At 34.8% G+C, this 22,376-nt stretch overlaps 1 protein-coding gene across 4 annotated transcripts; it reads right to left on the bottom strand.

The window, feature by feature from the left end:
- Window positions 1-1,738: 1,738 nt before the first annotated feature.
- Window positions 1,739-10,856, bottom strand: LOC125654065 (uncharacterized). Of its 4 annotated transcripts, none has more exons than XM_056144861.1 (16): window positions 10,786-10,856; window positions 10,358-10,424; window positions 10,149-10,246; window positions 9,834-10,037; window positions 9,621-9,668; window positions 9,058-9,219; window positions 7,921-8,773; window positions 6,141-7,482; window positions 5,773-5,839; window positions 5,464-5,561; window positions 5,153-5,359; window positions 4,965-5,012; window positions 4,698-4,859; window positions 3,561-3,711; window positions 3,027-3,147; window positions 1,739-2,753 (listed from the first exon to the last, which is right to left on the bottom strand). In XM_056144861.1, the coding sequence occupies exons 8-16, from the start codon at window positions 6,172-6,174 to the stop codon at window positions 2,646-2,648; spliced, it is 996 nt and encodes a 331-aa protein (XP_056000836.1). In that variant the 5' UTR covers window positions 6,175-7,482; window positions 7,921-8,773; window positions 9,058-9,219; window positions 9,621-9,668; window positions 9,834-10,037; window positions 10,149-10,246; window positions 10,358-10,424; window positions 10,786-10,856; the 3' UTR covers window positions 1,739-2,645. The 4 variants fall into 4 exon arrangements, with proteins under 4 accessions (XP_056000836.1, XP_056000837.1, XP_056000839.1 ...); XM_056144862.1 differs by having other exon boundaries at window positions 7,921-8,061; window positions 9,064-9,219; XM_056144864.1 differs by having other exon boundaries at window positions 4,704-4,859; window positions 7,921-9,219.
- Window positions 10,857-22,376: the final 11,520 nt, after the last annotated feature.

Below are 22,376 nucleotides of genomic sequence, written 5' to 3'. Positions count from 1 at the left end.
CTGCTAATGGTCAGTTTTTAAATTGAAGCGGGCTACTGACAAACAAGTAGATGATGCAGGGGTTCCAACAGTCTCGTTTAAAGTCAGCATTTTGCAAATTCTATGGTCGTTATAACAATCTAGTTTGCCAATACAACCTATCATTGGGTCAAATGCAGTCTGACGTGTTTCATACCGATTGTTAAGCCGATCTTGGCACACTGATTTTGACTACGGATAACTCCGTTTACCTGATCAAGATATAGGGCTCACGGCAGGTGTGACCGGTCGACAGGGAATGCCTACTCCTCCTAGGCACCTGGTCCCACCACTGGTATTTCCAGGTGTCCGTGTTTGCCCAATGCTCTATTTTGTATTGCTTATAGGAATTATGGGATTGAATACTGTTCATTATTTTCGAATTCACCTTTATCTATAAAAAATTCTTTAAAACATTGTCATTCTTCTTTCGACTAAATCCCAAGTATAAGAAAATGAAACTAATGAAATTCAAAAACTTCGTAAGAATTAAAAATTAATGGACATTGTATTTTTGTATTCAATACCCAACCGGTAGTAAATGCGATTATACTTTGTCAGTTGATAATGCTGTTAACTACAGGAAAATGATAGCATATATATATATATATATCTGTTTTGCTAGGCGGTGAGTGCCGTAGGTCGCTGGTTCGACCCCGGGCTGGGGTGATAATGTTCAGTACCTAGTTGTGATTATTTAGTGCTTTATATATATTATATATATAATTACTTGATTATCACATGTATCGTTTAGATCCTAGGGGTAAACGTAAGGTTGGGTGTTATAATTGTTTGTTTGTGCTTTATATTAAATATTCTATACAATTGCATCGAGAGATCCACTCTTCTTATAAAAATATCTTAAACACTGAATGACACAGCGACTGTGTGAGATTGCATCAGTGTGTATAAGTAGCGCTTTAGGAGCATAACAAAACTTCCTTTCTTAGGGAAGTCGTTGTGGCCGAGTGGACTTACGCACTGTTTTGAAAGTCTTGCTAGGCGGTGTGTGCCGTAGGTCGCTGGTCGACCCCGGGCTAGGGTGAAAATTTTCAGTACCTAGTTGTGACTATTTAGTGCTTTATATATATATATATATTTTTTCGAGGTCCCTCGGACTTCGAGATAGAGATATATTACTGTATATATATATATATATATATATATATATATATATATATAATCAATAGGTAAAATATTTTAATGTATCAAGTTCTTTTTTCATATTCAGCCAATCGTCTGGCATAATCTTCGTCAGAATTCACAATAGCGATGAAGTTCTATCGGCAATTGAAAGATTGAGGTTATTTGTATTTAGGACCTTTTAGAATAAGTGATTTGAGGTCCTCGTTTTAAACTATATCAACATCACTAGTAATGACATTTCTAGCTGGACTATAGTTGTGATGTGAACTCATCAATCTTATCACACACATGACGTGTTTTATAACAATTGTTAGGCCATTCTTGGCACACTGATTCTGACAACGGATTACTCTGTTTACCTGATCAAGATATATGTCTCACGGGGGATTTGACCGGTCGACAGAGGATACTTACTTCTCCTAAGCACTGATTTCACCTCTGGTATATCGAGGGTTCCGTGTTTGAAAACTCTTAATTTGTAGTCCTTATAGGGGTTATGAGTCGTTATCTCCACCTTTTCATACATAGAATGAAATGTTATTTCATCAGTGTGTTGGATATATAAAGCGAGAAATGGGATACAATGTTTAATGCATTGTCAAAATATAAAGACATATATAACCAATATTGTACATTAAAGATTGAGCATCAACAAAACAAAATCAAATAAAAGATAAATGAAATACAAATTGCATTTACTTCTGTAGTAGTGTCCATGAATCCCTGTGTATCCATTTACACTGCTGGATGGAAAATGTACGGACAGTGTCATTTTTTGCTGATAATTGTTAATAATCACTGTTATTGTGTTGTGAATGCTGATAATTACTGATATTTTTGCTGCCAAAATTTACTAATACAAGAAAATCGTGTATTGTATCACATTTGTGGTACATGTGATACATTACACAATTTTCATGGATGAATGAATTCTTGTAATCTCAGACGGCATAATAAATCAGTGAGAGGATTTGTCTGGTTCGTAACAGACGTTATTGAAATTGCATTTGAGAAACAGTACTATTTGAATCATTTGACTGATCATGAATGTCGTGATCGCTGTCTGTGTACGTGACCATTTTCTCGGCATCACAACCCTCCTCCTTCTGAAGAGTGTGGTACACCTGGGGTGAATCTTCTAAAATGATTTTTACTTCTTGCAATTTCTCCACTCTTTCATCAAACAAATCAATTGATTCAGCTTTTTCATTTTGAATTCTTTTGATTTTACTCATTTGGACAGGACTTTCGTATGTTGAATAGTGTTTACTCTTAGTATCCAGAACTGTTTCTAACGTCTTATAGCTTTCGGGATCTTTCTCAACTTTCATTACACAACTGAAAAGGTCCAGATTCATAGAATTGTCCTTATAATCCCTGTTCAAGGTGTGATAAACCTGAGAGTTTTCACCATTCACTGATTCTTTAGATCCCCTTTCCGCATTCTTTGGTGATAGTTGTGATGATATACTACCGTTCTCTTACACACTTGAACTACTTTTTGGACTTTCACTATAACGCTGCTCAGGATGATCGTCAGATAATGCATTGCTGACGCTATGTACAATAGCTTTAGCTTTTAAGTGACCCTGTGGGATTATTTTGTTTTTTATATTAATTTTGTCATAACATATGTAGTATGTATACATTGCACAATCTCATTTATATATTAGTAGGGAAAAATCTAACCGTATATAAAATGACTAACCTTTGTAAAAGTAATTTATCTTTCAAAAATTTATTTTTATTTCATTTTCTTCCTCTTCAAAATTATTCACAGTTCCTTTTGGAAAATGATAGTAAATGTTATGTTGGAAAAGAGTTTCGAATGGAATAGTATTACTAAATGACCAGTAACTAACCGGGATGTTGGTGATGTCATGATACACAGGTTCTCCCTCTTTTGAGTGAATCGATGATTTCCGTTCCGTCTCAGTTAATAGGAGAACATTTTGAGTGGAAACGGATACATCGTCCACATTTCTGGAAAATAGAAAACAATAAATACAGTATATTTCGTTCATAATTTCTAGCATCCTGAGAGAGAGAGAGAGAGAGAGAGAGAGAGAGAGAGAGAGATTATTCAAATTAACTTCTACCATATAACGGGTATTTTCTGGGGTTGTATATATTTTGCGGGTAGGAAATATCCGCAAAAAGTTACAATCGCAAAATATATGCAGGTACATATAGGAATAATGTAACTCCAGAAAATAGAAACGCAGAATATAATATGCTGCCATTTATGGATCAAATCGAAAAAATTTCCAGTTGCAAAAAATACCCGTTATACAGTAATTTGTTAATAACGTTTTTGAAAATAGAATATAATACATGTATATAGTTCACTTCATGGTGTGTAAATGGATGTGGAGTACTATGTAAATAACACTAACCTGCAGTGTCCTTTACACTTCTTCACAAGGAGGCATGCAATGGATGTGGATAAAATTCCAACCAACAGTCCGCCACCCGCACTTCCAATGGCGAAAAGTGTACACGTCTTAAATAGTCTTGATGTTTCTGTGTTATTTATTCTTGATTCTACTAAATAAAAGAGAATTAAGAATCAATTCTATCAAAATCCTAACAAGCAACTGTGAATTTCAGAGAGAATAACACTTGCAGCTAAATACAAATGTTCGTAGGTATCTCCAATATCAGATCCCTGTTACAAGCAGTATACAGTGTATACATATCTTTGAGGAAATCCGGTACTTAAATTTAGTTCCCCCTAAAAAATAACGTGTACTATTTACATTGACAAGAAAGATCAAATTGAGAACAAAGGTATGCAGTAACTTGAGATACTGACAAGATAAAGTTAAAAAATTATCTATATCTCCTCCGCGAATTTCATTAATAATTTTTTATTGGTAATTTAAAAGGGAGTGTTACTAGAGTAAAAGAGAGATGTTATATTTCTAATTGGCACACTTTCAATAAAGTTATTTATAGCAATGACATGGTATTCTAAATGCGTTTGTTACGTTCTAGGAAAACTGTCAATACCGATTAAAAGAATCACAAAGCCAATATAACCCCTTTTGATTAGTAATAGAACAAATTAGTCATCCTTGTAATTACCACATCATTCAAGAAAGGTCAAAAACTCATACCTGTCTATACCGGAAATTGAAGGAATTGGATGATATAGCGGTATATTAATAACAAAGGATAGCCTCTCTTGTGTCTCTGTCCCTATATTTGTAGATTTCCTGACTGGATACGGTTCATTATACATGTACTATTCGATAGAAGTCAAACTTTCATGACAATACGTGTTTATATGCTGGGATTTTTCCCCCCAAAATGATGTCATTTCACTTAATGTTCTTTTTAAAAAATACCACGTCAACTGTTTGATATCTAATTTAGTAGCTACAGTGTCAATTTTTAAAAAATATTTTGATAGGTAGATGTAGCCCTACTCCCATGGCTAAGTTCCTAAGGGCAAGGCTTATAAAACGCCTAAAATGTATTTTCAACCTTTAAGACCACTTCAAAAACAATGTATGCTAATATTCACTGACCAGTACCATTCTTCGGAATCCTTTTCTTCATTTCTTCAGTAAAGCAGTTGTCAAGTTTACATTGTTTCATGTTGCAATCAGATGTAGGAATTTCGTAAACACCTTGTCCAATATTGCCCATCTTTGGTTTGGGAAATTTGGACATAATTATCGCTTCAGTCTCTGTAAACATCAAAGATTCATCCTTTGAAGAAAACCTCTGATTTAAAAAAAACCCACATTAATATCAAAATATAATCTGTTTATAAGGCGATTTAAAAGGTTCACCATTAATTGTGTTCTCATTGGTACTTGGACAGTTGACAGGCAAACAATCTGAAATCATAAATGACCATTGACGTACATGTATAATCGTATCATTACTGCTTGGCAATCATAATCTTTTCGTAAGTTGAGCCATACGTATTTCTGCAGTTATCACTTTAACGTATAAAAAAAAATGATGAAAGCCTTACTTTGAAAATAAATTGATTTATTTGATTCTTTGCAGGAATGTTGTAACATCGCAATGGTTTTTGTGCATTGTGTTATATCGATGGACATTGTCATCGTTGTTCTACACAATGGCCGCTTGTGGTCATCGTGGATAATATACTTTCTAATTTCTTCCAATTGCATGTTGTGATATTTGCATGAAGAATTGCTCACAAAGAAGAATATACCTGTATATATATATATACATATCAATGCAATATGCTCTTGTTCCTGTTTTTGTCATGTACTGCATTCTCAATAATTGGTATAATTCATAATGAGTATGACATACCTGTATACATAGTGTTTACTCTGTTGTCGATGATTTCAAAACAAGTATCCTCTAACGTCATGGGACTATTTTTATTGGTATGAATAAATGAGAAACAACTGAAATATTGCAATTCTAAAATTATGGTTATTGAGTACAATTGCATAGCAGGTGTATGAAACAACGTTAATTACAAAAAAGAACTGTGCTCTTATAACATTATTATACATTGGAGGATTTGAATTTTTTAACGTAAGTTTTTTATATAATGCTTTGTTAAAGTATTCGAAAAGTGTAAGGCAAATTTTCAAACGGTGCCTGTGAACGTACCTTACATTCTTCTGCGTGTGAACAGGACTCGCCTGACAGACAATGAAGACTATCAGCAACAACACACCTGTTGATTTAGACAGTAATGTGTTGTTAGTTTGTTTCAGAATACGCTAATTGATGTGGAAAATGAAACATAGTAGTTACACTAAAATTTATGATATAAAGAATGCCCGGGGCACTATCCCATGTTAATTAAATGAAGACAGCGTTGATAAATCGATCCGTGTAGAAATATTAGCGATCAGTAACGGCATTGCATTTCATATTTTACCATTGTGTAATATATATTGCATATATTACTTCTATATGACACACGTTCAAATAAAATAAGCGGTATGCGTAATGAAATGAATATCTATACTTACAGTACACAGAGGAGATCTTCTCCATGGATAACATTGATAAAAATTTACTCTTACATTGAAACTGTTAATGGTTTATCAACCGAGTGGTAGATGAAAATCATGTCAATATTTTCAAACACTGACAAAAATAGTTCATTGAAGTGGTTCTTCTTTCATTTGGATTTCCTGGTAATGACTTTCATCATAATAACTACAACCGGGTTTTTGTCATGGAGGAGACTTTTTGTTTATGTCTATTTCCTGTATTTGTGAGGGAAAAAACATTTCTAGGTAGTAAAGTTATTTTCCAAAACGCCAAATGTTGAATTAATATAAGTATTCCAATGTTATATACGGAAGCCGATAGACACCAGGGTATAGAATATTCATTTAACTGGCCGTCTCAACTTCATTCATGTGGCGGCTGCAACTTGAATTATCTGGCGGTCACCATTCAATTTATACATGGCGACTGCCAATTTCTAAAACAATTTTATTCAAATTGCTGAGTGATTATTTTGGAAAGATTTAGAATAGTACGCAAACACGTAGCATTGGTTTTCAAAGTGTAGGGATCCCGAAGGGATCCGGGTTAGAGTAGGTCCTCAGTATCCCTTGCTTGTCGTAAGAGGCGACTAAATGGGGCGGTCCTTCGGATGAGACCGCAAAAACCGAGGTCCCGTGTCACAGCAGGTGTGACACGATAAAGATCCCCCTGCTCAATGGCCATAGGCGCCGAGCATAGGCCGAAATTTTACAGCCCATCACCGGCAGTGGTGATGTCTCCATATGAGTGTAATGTCTCGAAAGGGACGTTAAACAATATTCAATCAATCGATCAATCAAAGTGTATGGACAGTCGGAAAATTGTCTGCTACAATTGTTGACAGGCAGACAAGGAACCTAAAAATGCTTTTTTTTTGTCCAAACTTCATACTCCTACACTGGAGGTTGGGGGCTCCGTTCGTCCTTCAGTTCATTCCTTAATACATGCTTACCATTATGTGCTACCACTAAAGGAATGGGATGGGGGCCAATCCGCCAATTAATCTTATTTCACATGTGAAAATAACTTACTTTGCATATGAAAAATAAAAGAAACGAAAGATGTCAAAAAAGTGAAGGGTCAGCACCCTGGTTCTACGTGCCTGATACGCTGGTATATTAAGTTAGGTTCAGTTCAGTTTATCAACACAAAACCATACGGTTTACAGGCATAAAGACTTGCTCATGCGCGAATCTGTCGATATTTTATATCGTGAACATTTATATAACGTTGTAAATTAACAGCACAATTGCAAAACATCAATGCTCTTAATTGTATATCACATTTTGAGTGGAAATGGATACATCGTCCACATTTCTGGAAAATAGAAAACAATAAATACAGTATATTTCGTTCATAATTTCTAGCATCCTGAGAGAGAGAGAGAGAGAGAGAGAGAGAGAGAGAGAGAGAGAGAGAGAGAGAGAGAGAGAATATTATTCAAATTAACTTCTACCATATAACGGGTATTTTCTGGGATTGTATATTTTTTGCTGGTAGGAAATATCCGCAAAAAGTTACAATCGCAAAATATATGCAGGTACATATAGGAATAATGTAACTCCAGAAAATAGAAACGCAGAATATAATATGCTGCCATTTATTGATCAAATCGAAAAAAAAATTCCAGTTGCAAAAAATACCCGTTATACAGTAATTTGTTAATAACGTTTTTGAAAATAGAATATAATACATGTATATAGTTCACTTCATGGTGTGTAAATGGATGTGGAGTACTATGTAAATAACACTAACCTGTAGTGTCCTTTACACTTCTTCACAAAGAGGCATGTAATGGATGTGGATAAAATTCCAACCAACAGTCCCCCACCCGCACTTCCAATAGCGAAAAGTGTACACGTCTTGATGGTTCTGTGTTATTTATACTTGATACTACTAAGTAAAAGAGAATTAAGAATCAATTCTATCAATATCCTAACAAGCAACTGTGAATTTCAGAGAGCATAACACTTGCAGCGAAATACAAATGTCCGTAAGTATTTCCAATATCAGATCCCTGTTACAAGCAGTATACAGTGTTACATATTTTTGAGGAAATCCGGTACTTAGTTCCCCCTAAAAAATAACGTGTACTATTTACATTGACAAGAAAGATCAAATTGAGAACAAAGGTAAGCAGTAACTTGAGATACTGACAAGATAAAGTTAAAAAATTATCTATATCTCCTCCGCGAATTTCATTAATAATTTTTTATTGGTAATTTAAAAGGGAGTGTTACTAGAGTAAAAGAGAGATGTTATATTTCTAATTGGCATACTTTCAATAAAGTTATTTATAGCAATGACATGGTATCTTAAATGAGTTTGTTACGTTCTAGGAAAACTGTCAATACCGATTAAAAGAATCACAAAGCCATATAACCCCTTTTGATTAATAATAGAACAAATTAGTCATCCTTGTAATTATCACATCATTCAAGAAAGGTCAAAAACTCATAACTGTTTATACCGGAAATTGAAGGCACTGGATGGTATAGCGGTATATCAATCACAAAGGATAGCCTCTCTTGTGGCTCTGTTGATTTTGTTGCATGCAGATGAAAGTGCCCTTATTTGTAGATTTCCTGACTAGATGTGGTTCATTATACTATTCGATAGAAGTCAAACTTTAATGACAATACGTATTTATATGCTGGGATTTTATTTTTCAAAATAATGTCATTTCACTTAATTTCCTTTTTAAAAAATACCACGTCAACTGTTTTATATCTAATTTAGTAGTTAAAGTGTCAATTTTTAAAAATATTTTGATAGGTAGATGTAGCCCTACTCCCATGGCTAAGTTCCTAAGGGCAAGGCTTATAAAACGCTTAAAATGTATTTCCAACCTTTACGACCACTTAAAAAAAATGTATGCTAATATTCACTGACCAGTACCATTCTTTGGAATCCATTTCTTTATTTCGGCAGTAGAGCAGTTGTTTAGTTTACATTGTTTCATGTTGCAATGAGATGCGGGAATTTCGTAAACACCGTGTCCAATATTGCCCATCTTTGGTTTGGGAAATCCGGACATAACTATCGCTTCACTCTCTATAAACATAAAAGATTCATCATTTGAAGGTTTCTGATTTTTAAGGAGGAATTGAACATCAGAGAAATTTGATATGGATGAAAACGAGGAGGATGTGTGAAACAATATTTTGTAATTGAAAACTTGAAATGTCCTTTATTTTGTTTTTAAAAGTTGCAATTTTATTAGAAGGTAATCTAAAAAGAAAACCTGCTGAATTCGAACCCGCGATCTACAGTTCACCAGTTGACGCGCTAACCTGCTAAAGCTACCCAGCTATGTAATGATATTTGAAATTAATAGACAAATATTGCTGATTTTAATATTTTCCCATGTTTTAAAAGGAAGTCAGTCATTTTAACAATGTATAAACATTTACAACAAAGTATTATCTACTTATGGAGTTGTTTTAAAAGTTCACCATTCATTTTGTTCTTATTGGTACTTGGACAGTTGACAGGAAAACAATCTGAAATCATAAAGTACCACTGACGTTAAATCATTTCAGTATTTATTTGTTTGTTGTTGTTTTTGTTGTTGTTGTTTTGCTATCATAATGTATTCTTCAGTCCAGGCATACGTATTTCTGCAGTTATCAGTTTAATCTATCAAAACAAAAAAATGAAAGTTTTACCTTGAAAATAAATTGATTTTGGTTCTTTGCAGAAATGTTGTATTCTTGCAATGGTTTCTGTGCATTGTGTTGTATCGATGGACATTGTCATCACTGTTCTACACAATGGCCGATGGTGAGAATCCTGAACAATATACTTTTTCATTTCTTCCAATTGTATGTCGTGATATTTGCATGAAGACTTCCCCACGGATAGGAATATACCTGCATACATGTATATTGAAATGCATATCAATGCAATGCTATGCTTTTGTTCCTTCTCTTGTCATGCAATAAATTCTCAGGAATAGGTATCTTCAGTACTAGATGCTATACCTGTATACATAGTGTTTGTTGTGTTATTGATGATTTCAAAACAGGTATCCTCTAACGTCATGAGACTATTGGTATCGGTGTGAATAAATGAGAAACAACTGCAATATAGGAGGTTTTATCTTGTTTTTAAAAATTAAAATGATAATGTCACTGAAAGTGTATAATTTCATTATAGAAGTTTTGTGAAAGGTATTTGATATAGTACGTACCTGACATTATTCTGCATGTGAACACGACTGGTCCGACAAAGAATGAAGGCGATCGGCAATGCTACACCTGTTGATTAATACAGCAGTGTCATGTCAGTTGGCATTTTTCACTTTTGAAAAAATCGCCATGGATAACTTGCATTTAGAAATTAGGCTCGCATTGTTTATACAGGCGAATACGTGCAATCTTAAGGTGAATACAAGGAGATGAAGCGAATGAGAATTTCTTGGGAATTTCTTGTCAAAATCAAATGTATATTTCTAGGTTCCATACATTTACCTTTTCCTGATTCAAAATATCACTTGAGTTGGATACATTTATTCAGATCACTTCACCTCAGGGATATCCATCAAATACTAGTATTAAAGCCAGTCAAGAATAAAGTACTCAGAGTAATGTGTGGGGATATGTGTATACCAATACTTACATGTACAACACACGGAATGTAAGTCACCCATCGAGACCCTTTATATGCTTTTCTTCTTTGTGGGAAAAGTCAACAGTTGATCCCTCGAGATTCAGTATAATGGACATTCTGGGGGAAAGCTTCTTGGTGGTAATATCTATACTTTTGCATTTCGTTTTTATGCAATAATAATCTATTTATACATTGCGTGTCCTTTAATTCCGAAATTTTAATGTCATCGGAAAGAGACAATGAATTGTTTTTCGATGAAATAGCAAATTGTACTATTATCAATATCAGTTCTATCAGTTAAAATATCTTTCTTTGAAATAATTCAATGACTGTTTTAATACATTGGATGTTTGCTTCAATTATTCAATTAGCAGTATTCAGATATACAATGGTGCATGTTTAACACGTAATAAAAAGACAACATTTTATAAAAATTATTTTTAAAACATCAAACAATAATATCTCCGAAATTTGGACGCTTTCTGAATAGCTTTCATCAGAATTCAAACTAAACGGAATTTCAACATAAGATGCTTATGTTGAAATGCTTTTTTAATTTTGATAAAATTAGAATGGCACACCTCAGTTCCATCCAGAACAGTCACAACCGAATCATGAATTGAATAAATTGATTTGTATAATCTTTCGCGCTCAATATCAGAAATAGCATCTACAAAATGCCAATATTCCTTGTTAACTGTTTTAACATCAAAAGAAATACTGTCCGACTGCGACTTCATAAGAATCATGTCAGTTTGTTTATCAAATCATCATCAGATATGTCACCATAGATATCGAACTCTAAGTCAATATTCTGTGTTTCCCCCTTTCTACTTCCAAGTCCTAAATATCATTCATTGCACTATCAGTGTCTTACTCTGAACTTTGAACTCCTCTAAATTTGCTGTGGATTAAAATATATTTTCATCTGAATCCATGCCTGACAAGGACTGGGATTATGTATGCAATTGATTCACAAACTCACTACTCCATGAAAGAAGGGAGTGTTTGATTGGACTTTTGTATAATGGCACCGTTGGATATTTGATTGGGATGAATGCTATTGTGTTTCCACACTGTTCAATACATTAATAGGTCAGTGCATCTTAGAGGTGGAAAGTTTTTTTTACATCACATAATTAACTTTAGTGTTGAATAGTTTAGAGAAAACATCCCCTTGTTGACACGTTAAATTATCGCCGCCATTACGGTAATGCACCCCATTGATAGGTCTAACACTTTACCTATAACCTGTGGAGTCTTGATGTGACTGAAATATTCTTAAATGGACGTAAAACAATCAAATATACTGTAAATTAAACACTTATATCTACAAAACATCAATACACAGGCTGTGAAGTGATGTAGACAATATGATACAAATAAAACGTAAACATCTCTGAATCTGACTTCATACTAGTGAAACAATGGAGTCTTGTTTAAAAGTCTCATTTGTTGATTTAGCTGACGATGTCCATAAAAAGATTAATGCATATATCATGAAGACATAAAGGAAATTGAAACCTTTCATTCCGTAATAATGGGAAGTAAATCGTACGTGGCTGTTAAAAAGCAGTGGCTCTAGCATATAGGGATAATTCAGCGAATATCGTAACCGATATTTTGAAAAAGAGAAATTAATATCGTCATAAGGAAAGTTGTGTTATGTGGTACCAGAATATAGATGTTATAGATTAAATGACTGTGAGTGGTAATATGCCAGAATGTCTAACGGAACTTAACAAATATGCATTTTGGGAAATGGATTGACCACTTCAGTTTTGATTGTTAAGCACCAATAAGCTTCGACACTAGATTAATAATTTTTCATCAACAATAAATATGGACTTTCCTTCCTGTTCGTGACGACGAAAGCATCTAACTGTGAATTTTTACTATCAGAATCAACCGCTGTATAACACTTTTTTGAACTTTAAAGAGTTTCACGGGAAATGGATGTTTGTTTTCGAGAGCAAAATTCTAATAACAAATGTTCTATTCCCACTTCCTAAATAAGCAGTGTCAGAAAGGGAAATATCTACAAAAAGTAAAATGTCTTGATGTATTCCACGTCAACAAATACAATATTGCTCAGCAAACAAACTACGTGTATAGATATAAGACATATTGACCTTTTGATACTAGATACCACAACTAGTACAGCATTAATACTTAAAGCGCATAAAGATATCCCCCATGGACCTTTTTCATAATGTTGATCAAACTTTCAAAACGTGTCCGATAAGCTGATGTAATTTGAGCAGTGCAGCGAAGCGAATTATAATAAGCGTAAACTGCACTAAGTTACATAATATCGTATAATATAATTCGAGATCTTCTTCGTTCCTTATAATTTACTGTATAAATACAAAACTACATTGAACAAGTCTTCATGTTTTTCAAAAAAGTAATCTGACAGTGAAAAATAGAAATCACTTGTACTACCCAAGGATTCACATAGCAATAGACTGACGATGCGTCGAGCGAGAAAACCGCCATCTCGGTTCTTCATATAGCTTGGGCATGTATACCTTTAAAGCAATACGAGCTGTAAATGACGGGGTTTTTTTCAACTATCCAATTATGCACCAATTAACTTCTATCGGTATAACTGATATAATCCCATAGATCTGAAGGAAACAAATTTGCAAAATAAACAAGGGAATACTAGAGTTTGAGAGGATACCTTCAATGAACGTTTCGTATTTAAACCGCCATTGCGTTGTATGCACCGAAATGAGAACGATGATTGCCGAACATAATCGGGTTGCTGAGACCGAGGTTATAATACAAAGATGGAAACTGAAGTAACTACACGTTTCTTTTGTTTGAAATATTACATTGTTTCATGAATGACAGGAAGAACAGTAAGTGTAAGAAAGTAATAATTACTTAACTGTTTCACTGAAATGAAACTTTGTAAGTTAATATTCTATAAAACTGGCATGTTAAATTGTTTACAAATCTGAAGGGTATTCAGTGCCTCTCTTTCCCTTTTTTCAGAACTGGTGACCTTCAAGGTCAATGTACATCGGAAATTACGAAAAGAAATCATTAACAGAATGACAATGAATGGACATTTTCTGCTAATTTGAGGGATTTATTGCTTCAGATTCACTCTGATTCTGTTAAGCTATATGCAAGGTGAAAATAACGAAGTGATCAATCTCATAACTCCTATAAGCAATACAAAATAGATAGTTGGGCAAACACGGACACCTGGACACACCAGAGGTGGGATCAGGTGCCTAGGGGGAGTAAGCATACCCTGTTGACTGGTCACACCCGCCGTGAGCCCTATATCCCGATCAGGTAAACGGAGTTATCAGCAATCAAAATCAGTGTGCCAAGAACGGCTTAATAATCGGTATGAAACACGTCAGACAGCATTTGACTCAATGATAGGTTGTATTGACGGACTAAATCGTTATAACGACCATAGCATTTGCGAAATGCTGACTTAAATCGAGACTGTTGAAACCCCTGCACCATCAACTTGTTTGTCAGTAGTTTATGTCGATTTAAAAACTGACTATACGCAGAACGAGCTCTTGCATATCGAATCAGTTGAGATATATAAACACCGTATGCAGGTGATAATGGAATATTGCTACATAAATATGGGAAGTTGACGATGGAGAAGCTGAAATCATCCTGTTTGTCATACAGTTGAGTTGTCAGTTTGCCGTTAATGTCTACTTTCAATAGAATACCTAAGTATGAAGAAGAAGTGGACGACTCTGTGGTGTCCTTTATTTCGAGCTCACAGGGATATATCAAATCGACATATGAATGAAAGCTATTATTGTTAACAGACAAAACGTCATCGATATATCTAAATGTCGAATTGAAGGCCACAGCGAGAGATTTTTTCTCCTCACGTAGACGTTTTTTAATAAACTCTGCTTCATATGAATATAGAAACAGGTCAGCTAACAAAGGAGCACAAATGGTGTCACACCATCGCACTTTGGCGTGTCAGACCATCGCACTTTGGCGCATGAGTGTGGACCATCGCACTTTGGCCTGTCACATCATCGGCGTTTGGCGCAGACCATCGGGGTTTGGCGTGACCATCGCACTTTGGAGTCCCATCGCACTTTGGAGTCTTACATATATAAATATGTATTATATATTACAAATTTCTATTTAGTTACAAATAGAAATTATTCATTGAGCCTATGAATGAGAGAGAGAGAGAGAGAGAGAGAGAGAGAGAGAGAGGGGGGGGGGAGGGGGGCTGTAGCTGTATGTCAGCTACTGTTGGGGGTACAACCATTATGCAAACACTATGGCCAAAGAAACTTTGCAGACATCTCCTGGAGGCACTTCCTGTGTATATCAAATCTATACACAACAGTGTGATATTTTGGCCAGGTAAATACATGTAACAATGACCAGAGATAAGGCCAAATAAAAAATATATGTGTGATTGCGGTTACCCGACTATCCCTAGTTTTTTACCCCCGACCCTAAACTTTTTTTTTACTATTTCCAATATCTGTTACCGTAATTTGTCAAATATAATGCACACTTTTTTCATGTTTAACGTCCCTCTCGAGAATATTTCACTCATATGGAGACGTCACCATTGCCGGTGAAGGGCTGCAAAATTTAGGCCTATGCTCGGCGCCTACGGCCTTTGAGCAGGGAGGGATCTTTATCGTGCCACACCTGCTGTGACACAGGCCTCGGTTTTTGCGGTCTCATCCGAAGGACCGCCCCATTTAATCGCCTCTTACGACAAGCAAGGGGTACTGAGGACCTATTCTAACCCGGATCCACACTTTTTTAAAGATTTTCTTTTATGAGAAGGGGTGCATAATATATACCACTATACATATAGGTTTTTGACCCGTTTTCCTTCAGGTAAAGCTTGACTGTAAGTTTATCCATAGCCAATATATAAATACCGCTAAAATGCTAAGCTGTAAACACTTACTACAGGCCATCTAACATTAGACAGAAAGTGACTTAGAACTAAAGAGTGTTTACATAGACAATAGTGCATATTTCAGGTTGTTTGAATATACTGAGCGAACACTCTCCTTATTTTTTAAAAGGTTGGATAGATTTAAAACTTGCAAGGGCTTGAAAACAGTACTCTGGTTGAAATATCCATCTAAATAACTATATATATATATTGTCAAAAATAGGGTGATCCCTACCAATATTGATAGGTACATATCACACCATATATAAATGGTAAATGTAAAGAAGTGAAAATAAATTGTGTTTCCATCTAAAATCTATCATTAACAAGAATACATATTTAAAACATGAAATAAAATCCCTAATTACCTACCCTATTTTTCAAAGAAGTGTAACCGGAACCACACATATTATTTTATTTGATCTAAGCCCTGGCCACATCTAGTGATCCGTGAAGAAACCGTACGGATGTTGGGGGGTTTTTTTGGGGGGGGGGGTGCAGAGTTTTAAATATTCTTAATATTTTAATTCGAGCATAGTGCAAAACAAAACCCTTAGCTATTGATCTTAATCATAGTGTTTTATTTTAATAATTTTACAGATATAAAATCTTATGCCATACTGACATTGACTTCCATTTAATTGTGTTTTATTGTTTTATTCCTCTTCTTATAATTCGTTTTTTATAAGGTGCTGTATGATTATCATTATTATTATTATCATTATTTCAGGTACGTAGACTGCACTGTGGCCCCCATTTTGTCAGCGATATGTTTATCAGCTTCACAACGACCCTCTTTTTCATGTCCAATACTTTTTTTTCTAAAGTGCTTGTACTTTAAATCCCCGACCCCCTACCATAACCCCAAAATGCTAATTCCCTGAGAATTCTTGGTTTCAAAATATTTTACCATATTATCATATCATGTTACCAGGTGTTGAATCTCATATAAAATTGTTAAACAATCTTAACAAATCACCAATAAATGGTGATATGTATGTCACTGATATTCTTCAAAAGAATACATATACACTCTTTGGCATTGGATAAAATGCATTCAATCAGATTCTGTCTTTCTTGTGGACTTTGGTATTTTCAAAATTGTTGGGTTTGTTAACAGTCAACGCTGTTGAAGAATAAAAGAACCAGATAGAGCATACATAGAGAACTTTATTGAAGTAGCGTAGGTTCAATTTGAAATCCTGTACAATGGATACAAAATATATCCCACTTGTCTGAATTTCGCTGCTGACCTAGAGAAAAACCCATCGGATGACATGGACTGATAAATGTTCGAGTAAAAATAAACGGAAAATCGCGAAAATGGTGACGTATACGTTTACAATTTAAGACCATTTGACTTGAAATTCGATAGGCACAAAGTTAAGACATTATTAGTTATATAGACAAAGGGGTATTACGAGAAAATATGAGGTCCTTGAAAAAACAATCATATTGGACGAGACGTAAGCCGACCCCGATATGTATTTTCAAGGACCCCATATAATTCCGTACTATCCCTCTAAGTGTCTATGCATATTGAATTTATCCTGTCGATGATTTTACGTATACATTGATTAAAGGCATATTAACATTATTCATTCTTAATGCTTTTCTAATGTACAGTAATAATAATTGACTGCAATGATGCATTCTTTAGACATTTTATCAAACGTTCTAAACATCATTTCGGATCTCTTAGAAGAATACGACAAGGATGTCTCCCTCAAAATATCTCGGATCGGGAGTGAAAGCACTGAAATATATCCCCTAACACCTGTCAACGTGGTAAAAGATTTTGGGTAAGTCATTGTTATATAGTCATACACTTAAAACCTAGAGGTTAGAGCGTTCGCCCCGCATGTGGAAGGCCGGGTTTCGAATCCCGGCCGCGACAGACTTAAGTCGTTTAAACAGCTAGGGACAGTTCCATCGCCAAACGCCCGGCATCAGGTATGAATGTCACGGGTCCTCGGAGATGTCCTTAAAAACGGATGTCCCGTGTCGCAGTAGGTGTGGCACGCTAAATAACCCTCAATGGCCGTAAGCACCGAGCAAAGGCCTAAATTTGAAACCCTTCATCAATTAATCAAATTGTTAAAAATATATTGTAATAATTCACTCACATCGATACTGATTTTGAATAGCTATCGAAACACTTCCATGGTAACATGGTGTGTTTTGGTGAAGACTCATGTATACTCTGTTTAAAGGTTTAGGATTAACATATTTTAGATACAAATCCATGTCTGCATGGGTGAATAAATTGGAGTCTGATCAGGATTCCAACAATAACACAGCTACCCAGGGGAAGAATATATTCTATGAATTGAAGGTCACTACTAGATGTTACACACATAGGTTTATATAGTTTCCTACTTCATTTGATTTTATTAACGTTTTATTTTCTAATAGGGTCAACACAGATTTTTGATATCAATATCCTTTTATTGTGGAGACTCAGATGTGACCAATTGTGAATAATTCAGGAGACTTTAAGAAGATTTTGCTATTGTCCGTCTCATATTCCAAGCATCTCTGCTTGCAGGAAAACAAACTTCCACACGGAATGCCAAGAAGCTAAGAAACTAATTAAATACTCTGTCAGTTATGCACTGAATCCAAATAAATGCTTAACATTTTTCATTGTGTGGATTTCTATTTTTTAACATTTTATTTTTTTTTTAAAAATACACCCATTTTCCAAATTTATTTTTTTTATCGACTCGTCTCAATACTTTTGGAACTTTTTTTTTATTATTTTTATTTCATCCTATCGACTCCAATATTTTAGAAACAATTCCCGTTAAACAGAAAATGAAAAAAAAACTCTGGCCTCAACAATGAAAAAGTGACTGCAACATTTAAACCATCAACAACGCAATAAAACAAGTTTTTTCAACAAACTGTAAAAAAAAAAAAAATTAATTCGTTTGTTTTCGTATACCTATGACGCCATATTATGCGCTCACTACTTTCCAATGACAGGGTATACGTATTCTCATGACATAGTACACATATGTCGTCAGTAAACCACGTGTAAGGGGCATATTTGAAATATTAGGTTAGTATATAAGAGGTATAATTTCGTTGTATATAGTATTCATTTCAGCTAATGAAACTCCAAGAATTTTATCAAAGGCAGGATAATGTCATAAAAACACTTTAGCTATTAATCTTGATTATAGTGTTTTATTTTGGTAGTTTTGAAGATATAAGATATTATCATACTTTATGACTCTTCTTACAAAGCGCCTTAGAGTAATGTGTTTTATATAAGGCGCTAAATGAAAAGCGGAGATAACGAACAATCTCATAACTCCTCTAAGCAATACAAAATAAGAGAGTTGTGCAAACACGGACCCCTGGACATATCAGAGGTGGGATCAGGTGCCTAGGAGGAGTAAGCATTCCCTGTCGACCAGTCACACCCGCCGTGAGCCCTATTTCTTGATCCAATACACGGAATTGTCCGTAGTAAAAATCAGTGTGTCATTCTATTCGTAGTCAAAATCAGTGTGCCAAGAACGGCCTCACAAGCGGTATGAAACTAGTCAGACAGTAATTTACCCAACGATAGGTTTCACAGTACCCGCAACGTTTTTCTTGACATTCCTATCGTGCGTGTATCCTATCTTACCCTGCTTGTATCCTATCATATCGTGTTTTGCGATTTTCAGGTCTATTGTGTTTTGCGTGTTTCAGGTTTTCTGTTTATTGTGAAAATCGTTGATCGTGTAGCTTCGGAAACTATCGGGATCGTATATTAAATCTAATGGAAAAAGTACGATACTCTCCGAAAGCTTTATTCGTTTTGTTAAAGAAGCTATTTTTAGGAATCGTGGAAATACATTACATTTGAAGGAGAACATGAAGCTGGCAATTTTTAGGCAGAAGAAGAGCTACTTGTCTGTCCAGAGAGGATGAAAATTTATCACAATATCATTCTAAGTAGTCTGGAAAGTAGGCAGTTGTTTGCCGAGCAAACCGAGGACAGTAAATCTGAAAGCTCCTTCATCTGAAGTTCATGAACAGTTGCTTGTCTAGAAACCATTATTTGTAATTAACTCTAACAGAGGAATAGGAAGTTCCGATTTAAAAACAATCAGTCAATTGTTTATAATATATCTTTTGATAATGGCTGTTTTTCTTCCGATTTTTTCCATCTGTACCAACTACTGAACTTGTGCTCGTCCTTGAATCTGATTCCGTGTATCATCCGTGTTTGATAGCAAACATTCTCAGGGACATTGCATTTCACAGTTTTAAAAGGGTGCAAGGGTGTTGCATCTCCCAAAAGTCTGCTCAACTGATCACGACTCAGCTGCCATCGATGTTTTTTTCTTGTACATACACCTATACCATGTGCCAATAGTCGTACGGATAGATACTGGAAATTTCTTACATGGGTTGTACATACATTTTTTTGTTTGCCAGTTTTGATGATTATTTGATTTTTTTTTACATACTAAACACAAAACCTTTGAAGCGTTTCAAAAGTGCGAATTGATAAAAAGCCGAGTTTTCTTTATTCTTTTTAAAATTATTTATTCATGTTTTGTTATTAAGATATCAATTTCAATAAATGTGTTCCAATTACTTATGACTCATAGTGTAGGAATGTCTAACGTATGAAGATAGATACAGCCGTGGATTAAAAAAATTATTTACATTTTTTTTTCAATGTGCAAATTTAGAATACCCCATTGTAATGCCATAACATTATGTTATCGATATTCAAATATTTCCAATCATTTCAAAGAAATTCCAACATACACATGAAATGCCATATTCGAATTTTATATTGCAAGTCTAGAGAAAATTTTACGACGACATAGACGAGGTTGGAATTTGCTTTTGGCTAAAGTAATTGCATGTAAAATGGAAAATATGGTTACGCTCCTATAAGCATACTCTCACGACTATTGGTGACACAGAAATAGAGACGGAGAGAGAGAGAGAGAGAGAGAGAGAGAGAGAGAGAGAGAGAGAGAGAGAGAGAGAGAGAATTATCCAGTTCTGAAAATCTTAACAGTTTGTATTTTGCATTAAAACTCACCCAACCTCTCCCTCTCTCTCTCTCTCTCTCTCTCTCTCTCTCTCTCTCTCTCTCTCTCTACAAATCAATTAAATATTGTTGGAGTTATAATTTCACACCCCTGTAGATCCACTTAGTCGTATCAATTTACATGTACTTGTATCGGAAGGAAGCGAACTAGTTTCGATGATTAATGTACGAAGTAAAAAAGGGGTTGTAACAAAAGTGGGAAAGGCGGCTAAGTCGTTGATTGATATACGTTTTGCAAAAGGGGTAGGGGCTTTATCATACACACCCCGGTTCCGAAACCTACATTACACAGTCAACAGAATTAAAAAAAAAAAAAAAAAAGAATGCAGCATTTTAAAACAAACAACGGATGAATGCTCCAGTTTTCACTGTAGTGATTGTAGTCTGCAAGTTTTGTCTGCACTTTAAAACTTCATATATGAATTCCTCAAAATCGTCAACTCAAATTCAATTTCCTACGCTTGTGCGGATCTTTATCTACTTGCAGTATATGCGTAAACAAATAAAATATCCGTTTGCCTTCAAATTAATAAATGCCTTTCCAACTTACGATATTTCCACTGGTAAGAATTAATTTGCTAATGTTTATATACTTCGGTGTACGATGAGGAATTTCATTCTACTAGTGGTGAAAATTTCATGTTGAAGTCAATGCTCATATTCAATCAAAATTCTCAGTTGCGACTGAAGAAAGAATTAATGATCTTTGCAAACAACACTGTTGAATACAAACAATTGCACACAAAATATTGGCATTATTTATGCAAACACATACATTACCTTCCAATTAGCTTTTGGATATACGTGTTACGTATGTAATGTGTATTGAAATCCTTTAATATTATTAACAACATAATGTTATTATGTTGAATCAATCAAAATTTCTTTCTGTCTAAATTGTTTCTAAAACTACATTTCTATGAGGTTTTCCGTTTAACCCGCTTTGCGTTTCTATCGTGATGATCATTTATCAGATTTGGCGTTTATCGTGAAGATCGTTTATTGTGTTTTGCGTTTATCAGGTTGATCAGGTTTACTATTATCATATCGTATCACGCATGTGTGATGAACTATTGTAGAGTGAATTGAAACACACTTAATGATAGACCAATTAGATGGTGTAATTCTTATCCAATCAGCATTGTTTAGCCATCCAATCATAATCTTAAGTAGTCAATCATTGTTGATCAACCTAAGACCAAAGGGTATAAATAGAACAGTCCTTTCATCTTCAGTTAGTCTGTTGGTACTCGAACTCGATTGAGATCTTTTGACTGGTAGTATTGAGTTGGTACTCAGGACAAGCAACGTAATTTTTAGCTAGGTCACTCAGTTCCTACCCTTGGTCCTTTGTGACTTTACAATTGTGTCTTAGTGACTTGTATCAGGGATAGTGTCTCGGTGACTTTCCCGGGTGATAGGACGGTAGAGAGCTTAGATTAGGTGGCTGCAGACTGTCGGAAAACAATAGAATTGTTAAGTTATATTTGTGATTTCTCGCATTGATTAGTCTCATTATGTTTTATTTTAGCTCATGGTTTGTTTAATGATCATCCAAGTAGGACCAAGGGAAATATTATTCCGGGCTTTAGTCAGTTA

This window comes from Ostrea edulis, chromosome 7 (assembly GCF_947568905.1).
Source record: "Ostrea edulis chromosome 7, xbOstEdul1.1, whole genome shotgun sequence".
Lineage (NCBI taxonomy): Eukaryota > Metazoa > Mollusca > Bivalvia > Ostreida > Ostreidae > Ostrea > Ostrea edulis.
Note: the sequence above shows the minus strand (reverse complement) of the source record. Positions and strands in the feature narration are given on the sequence as shown.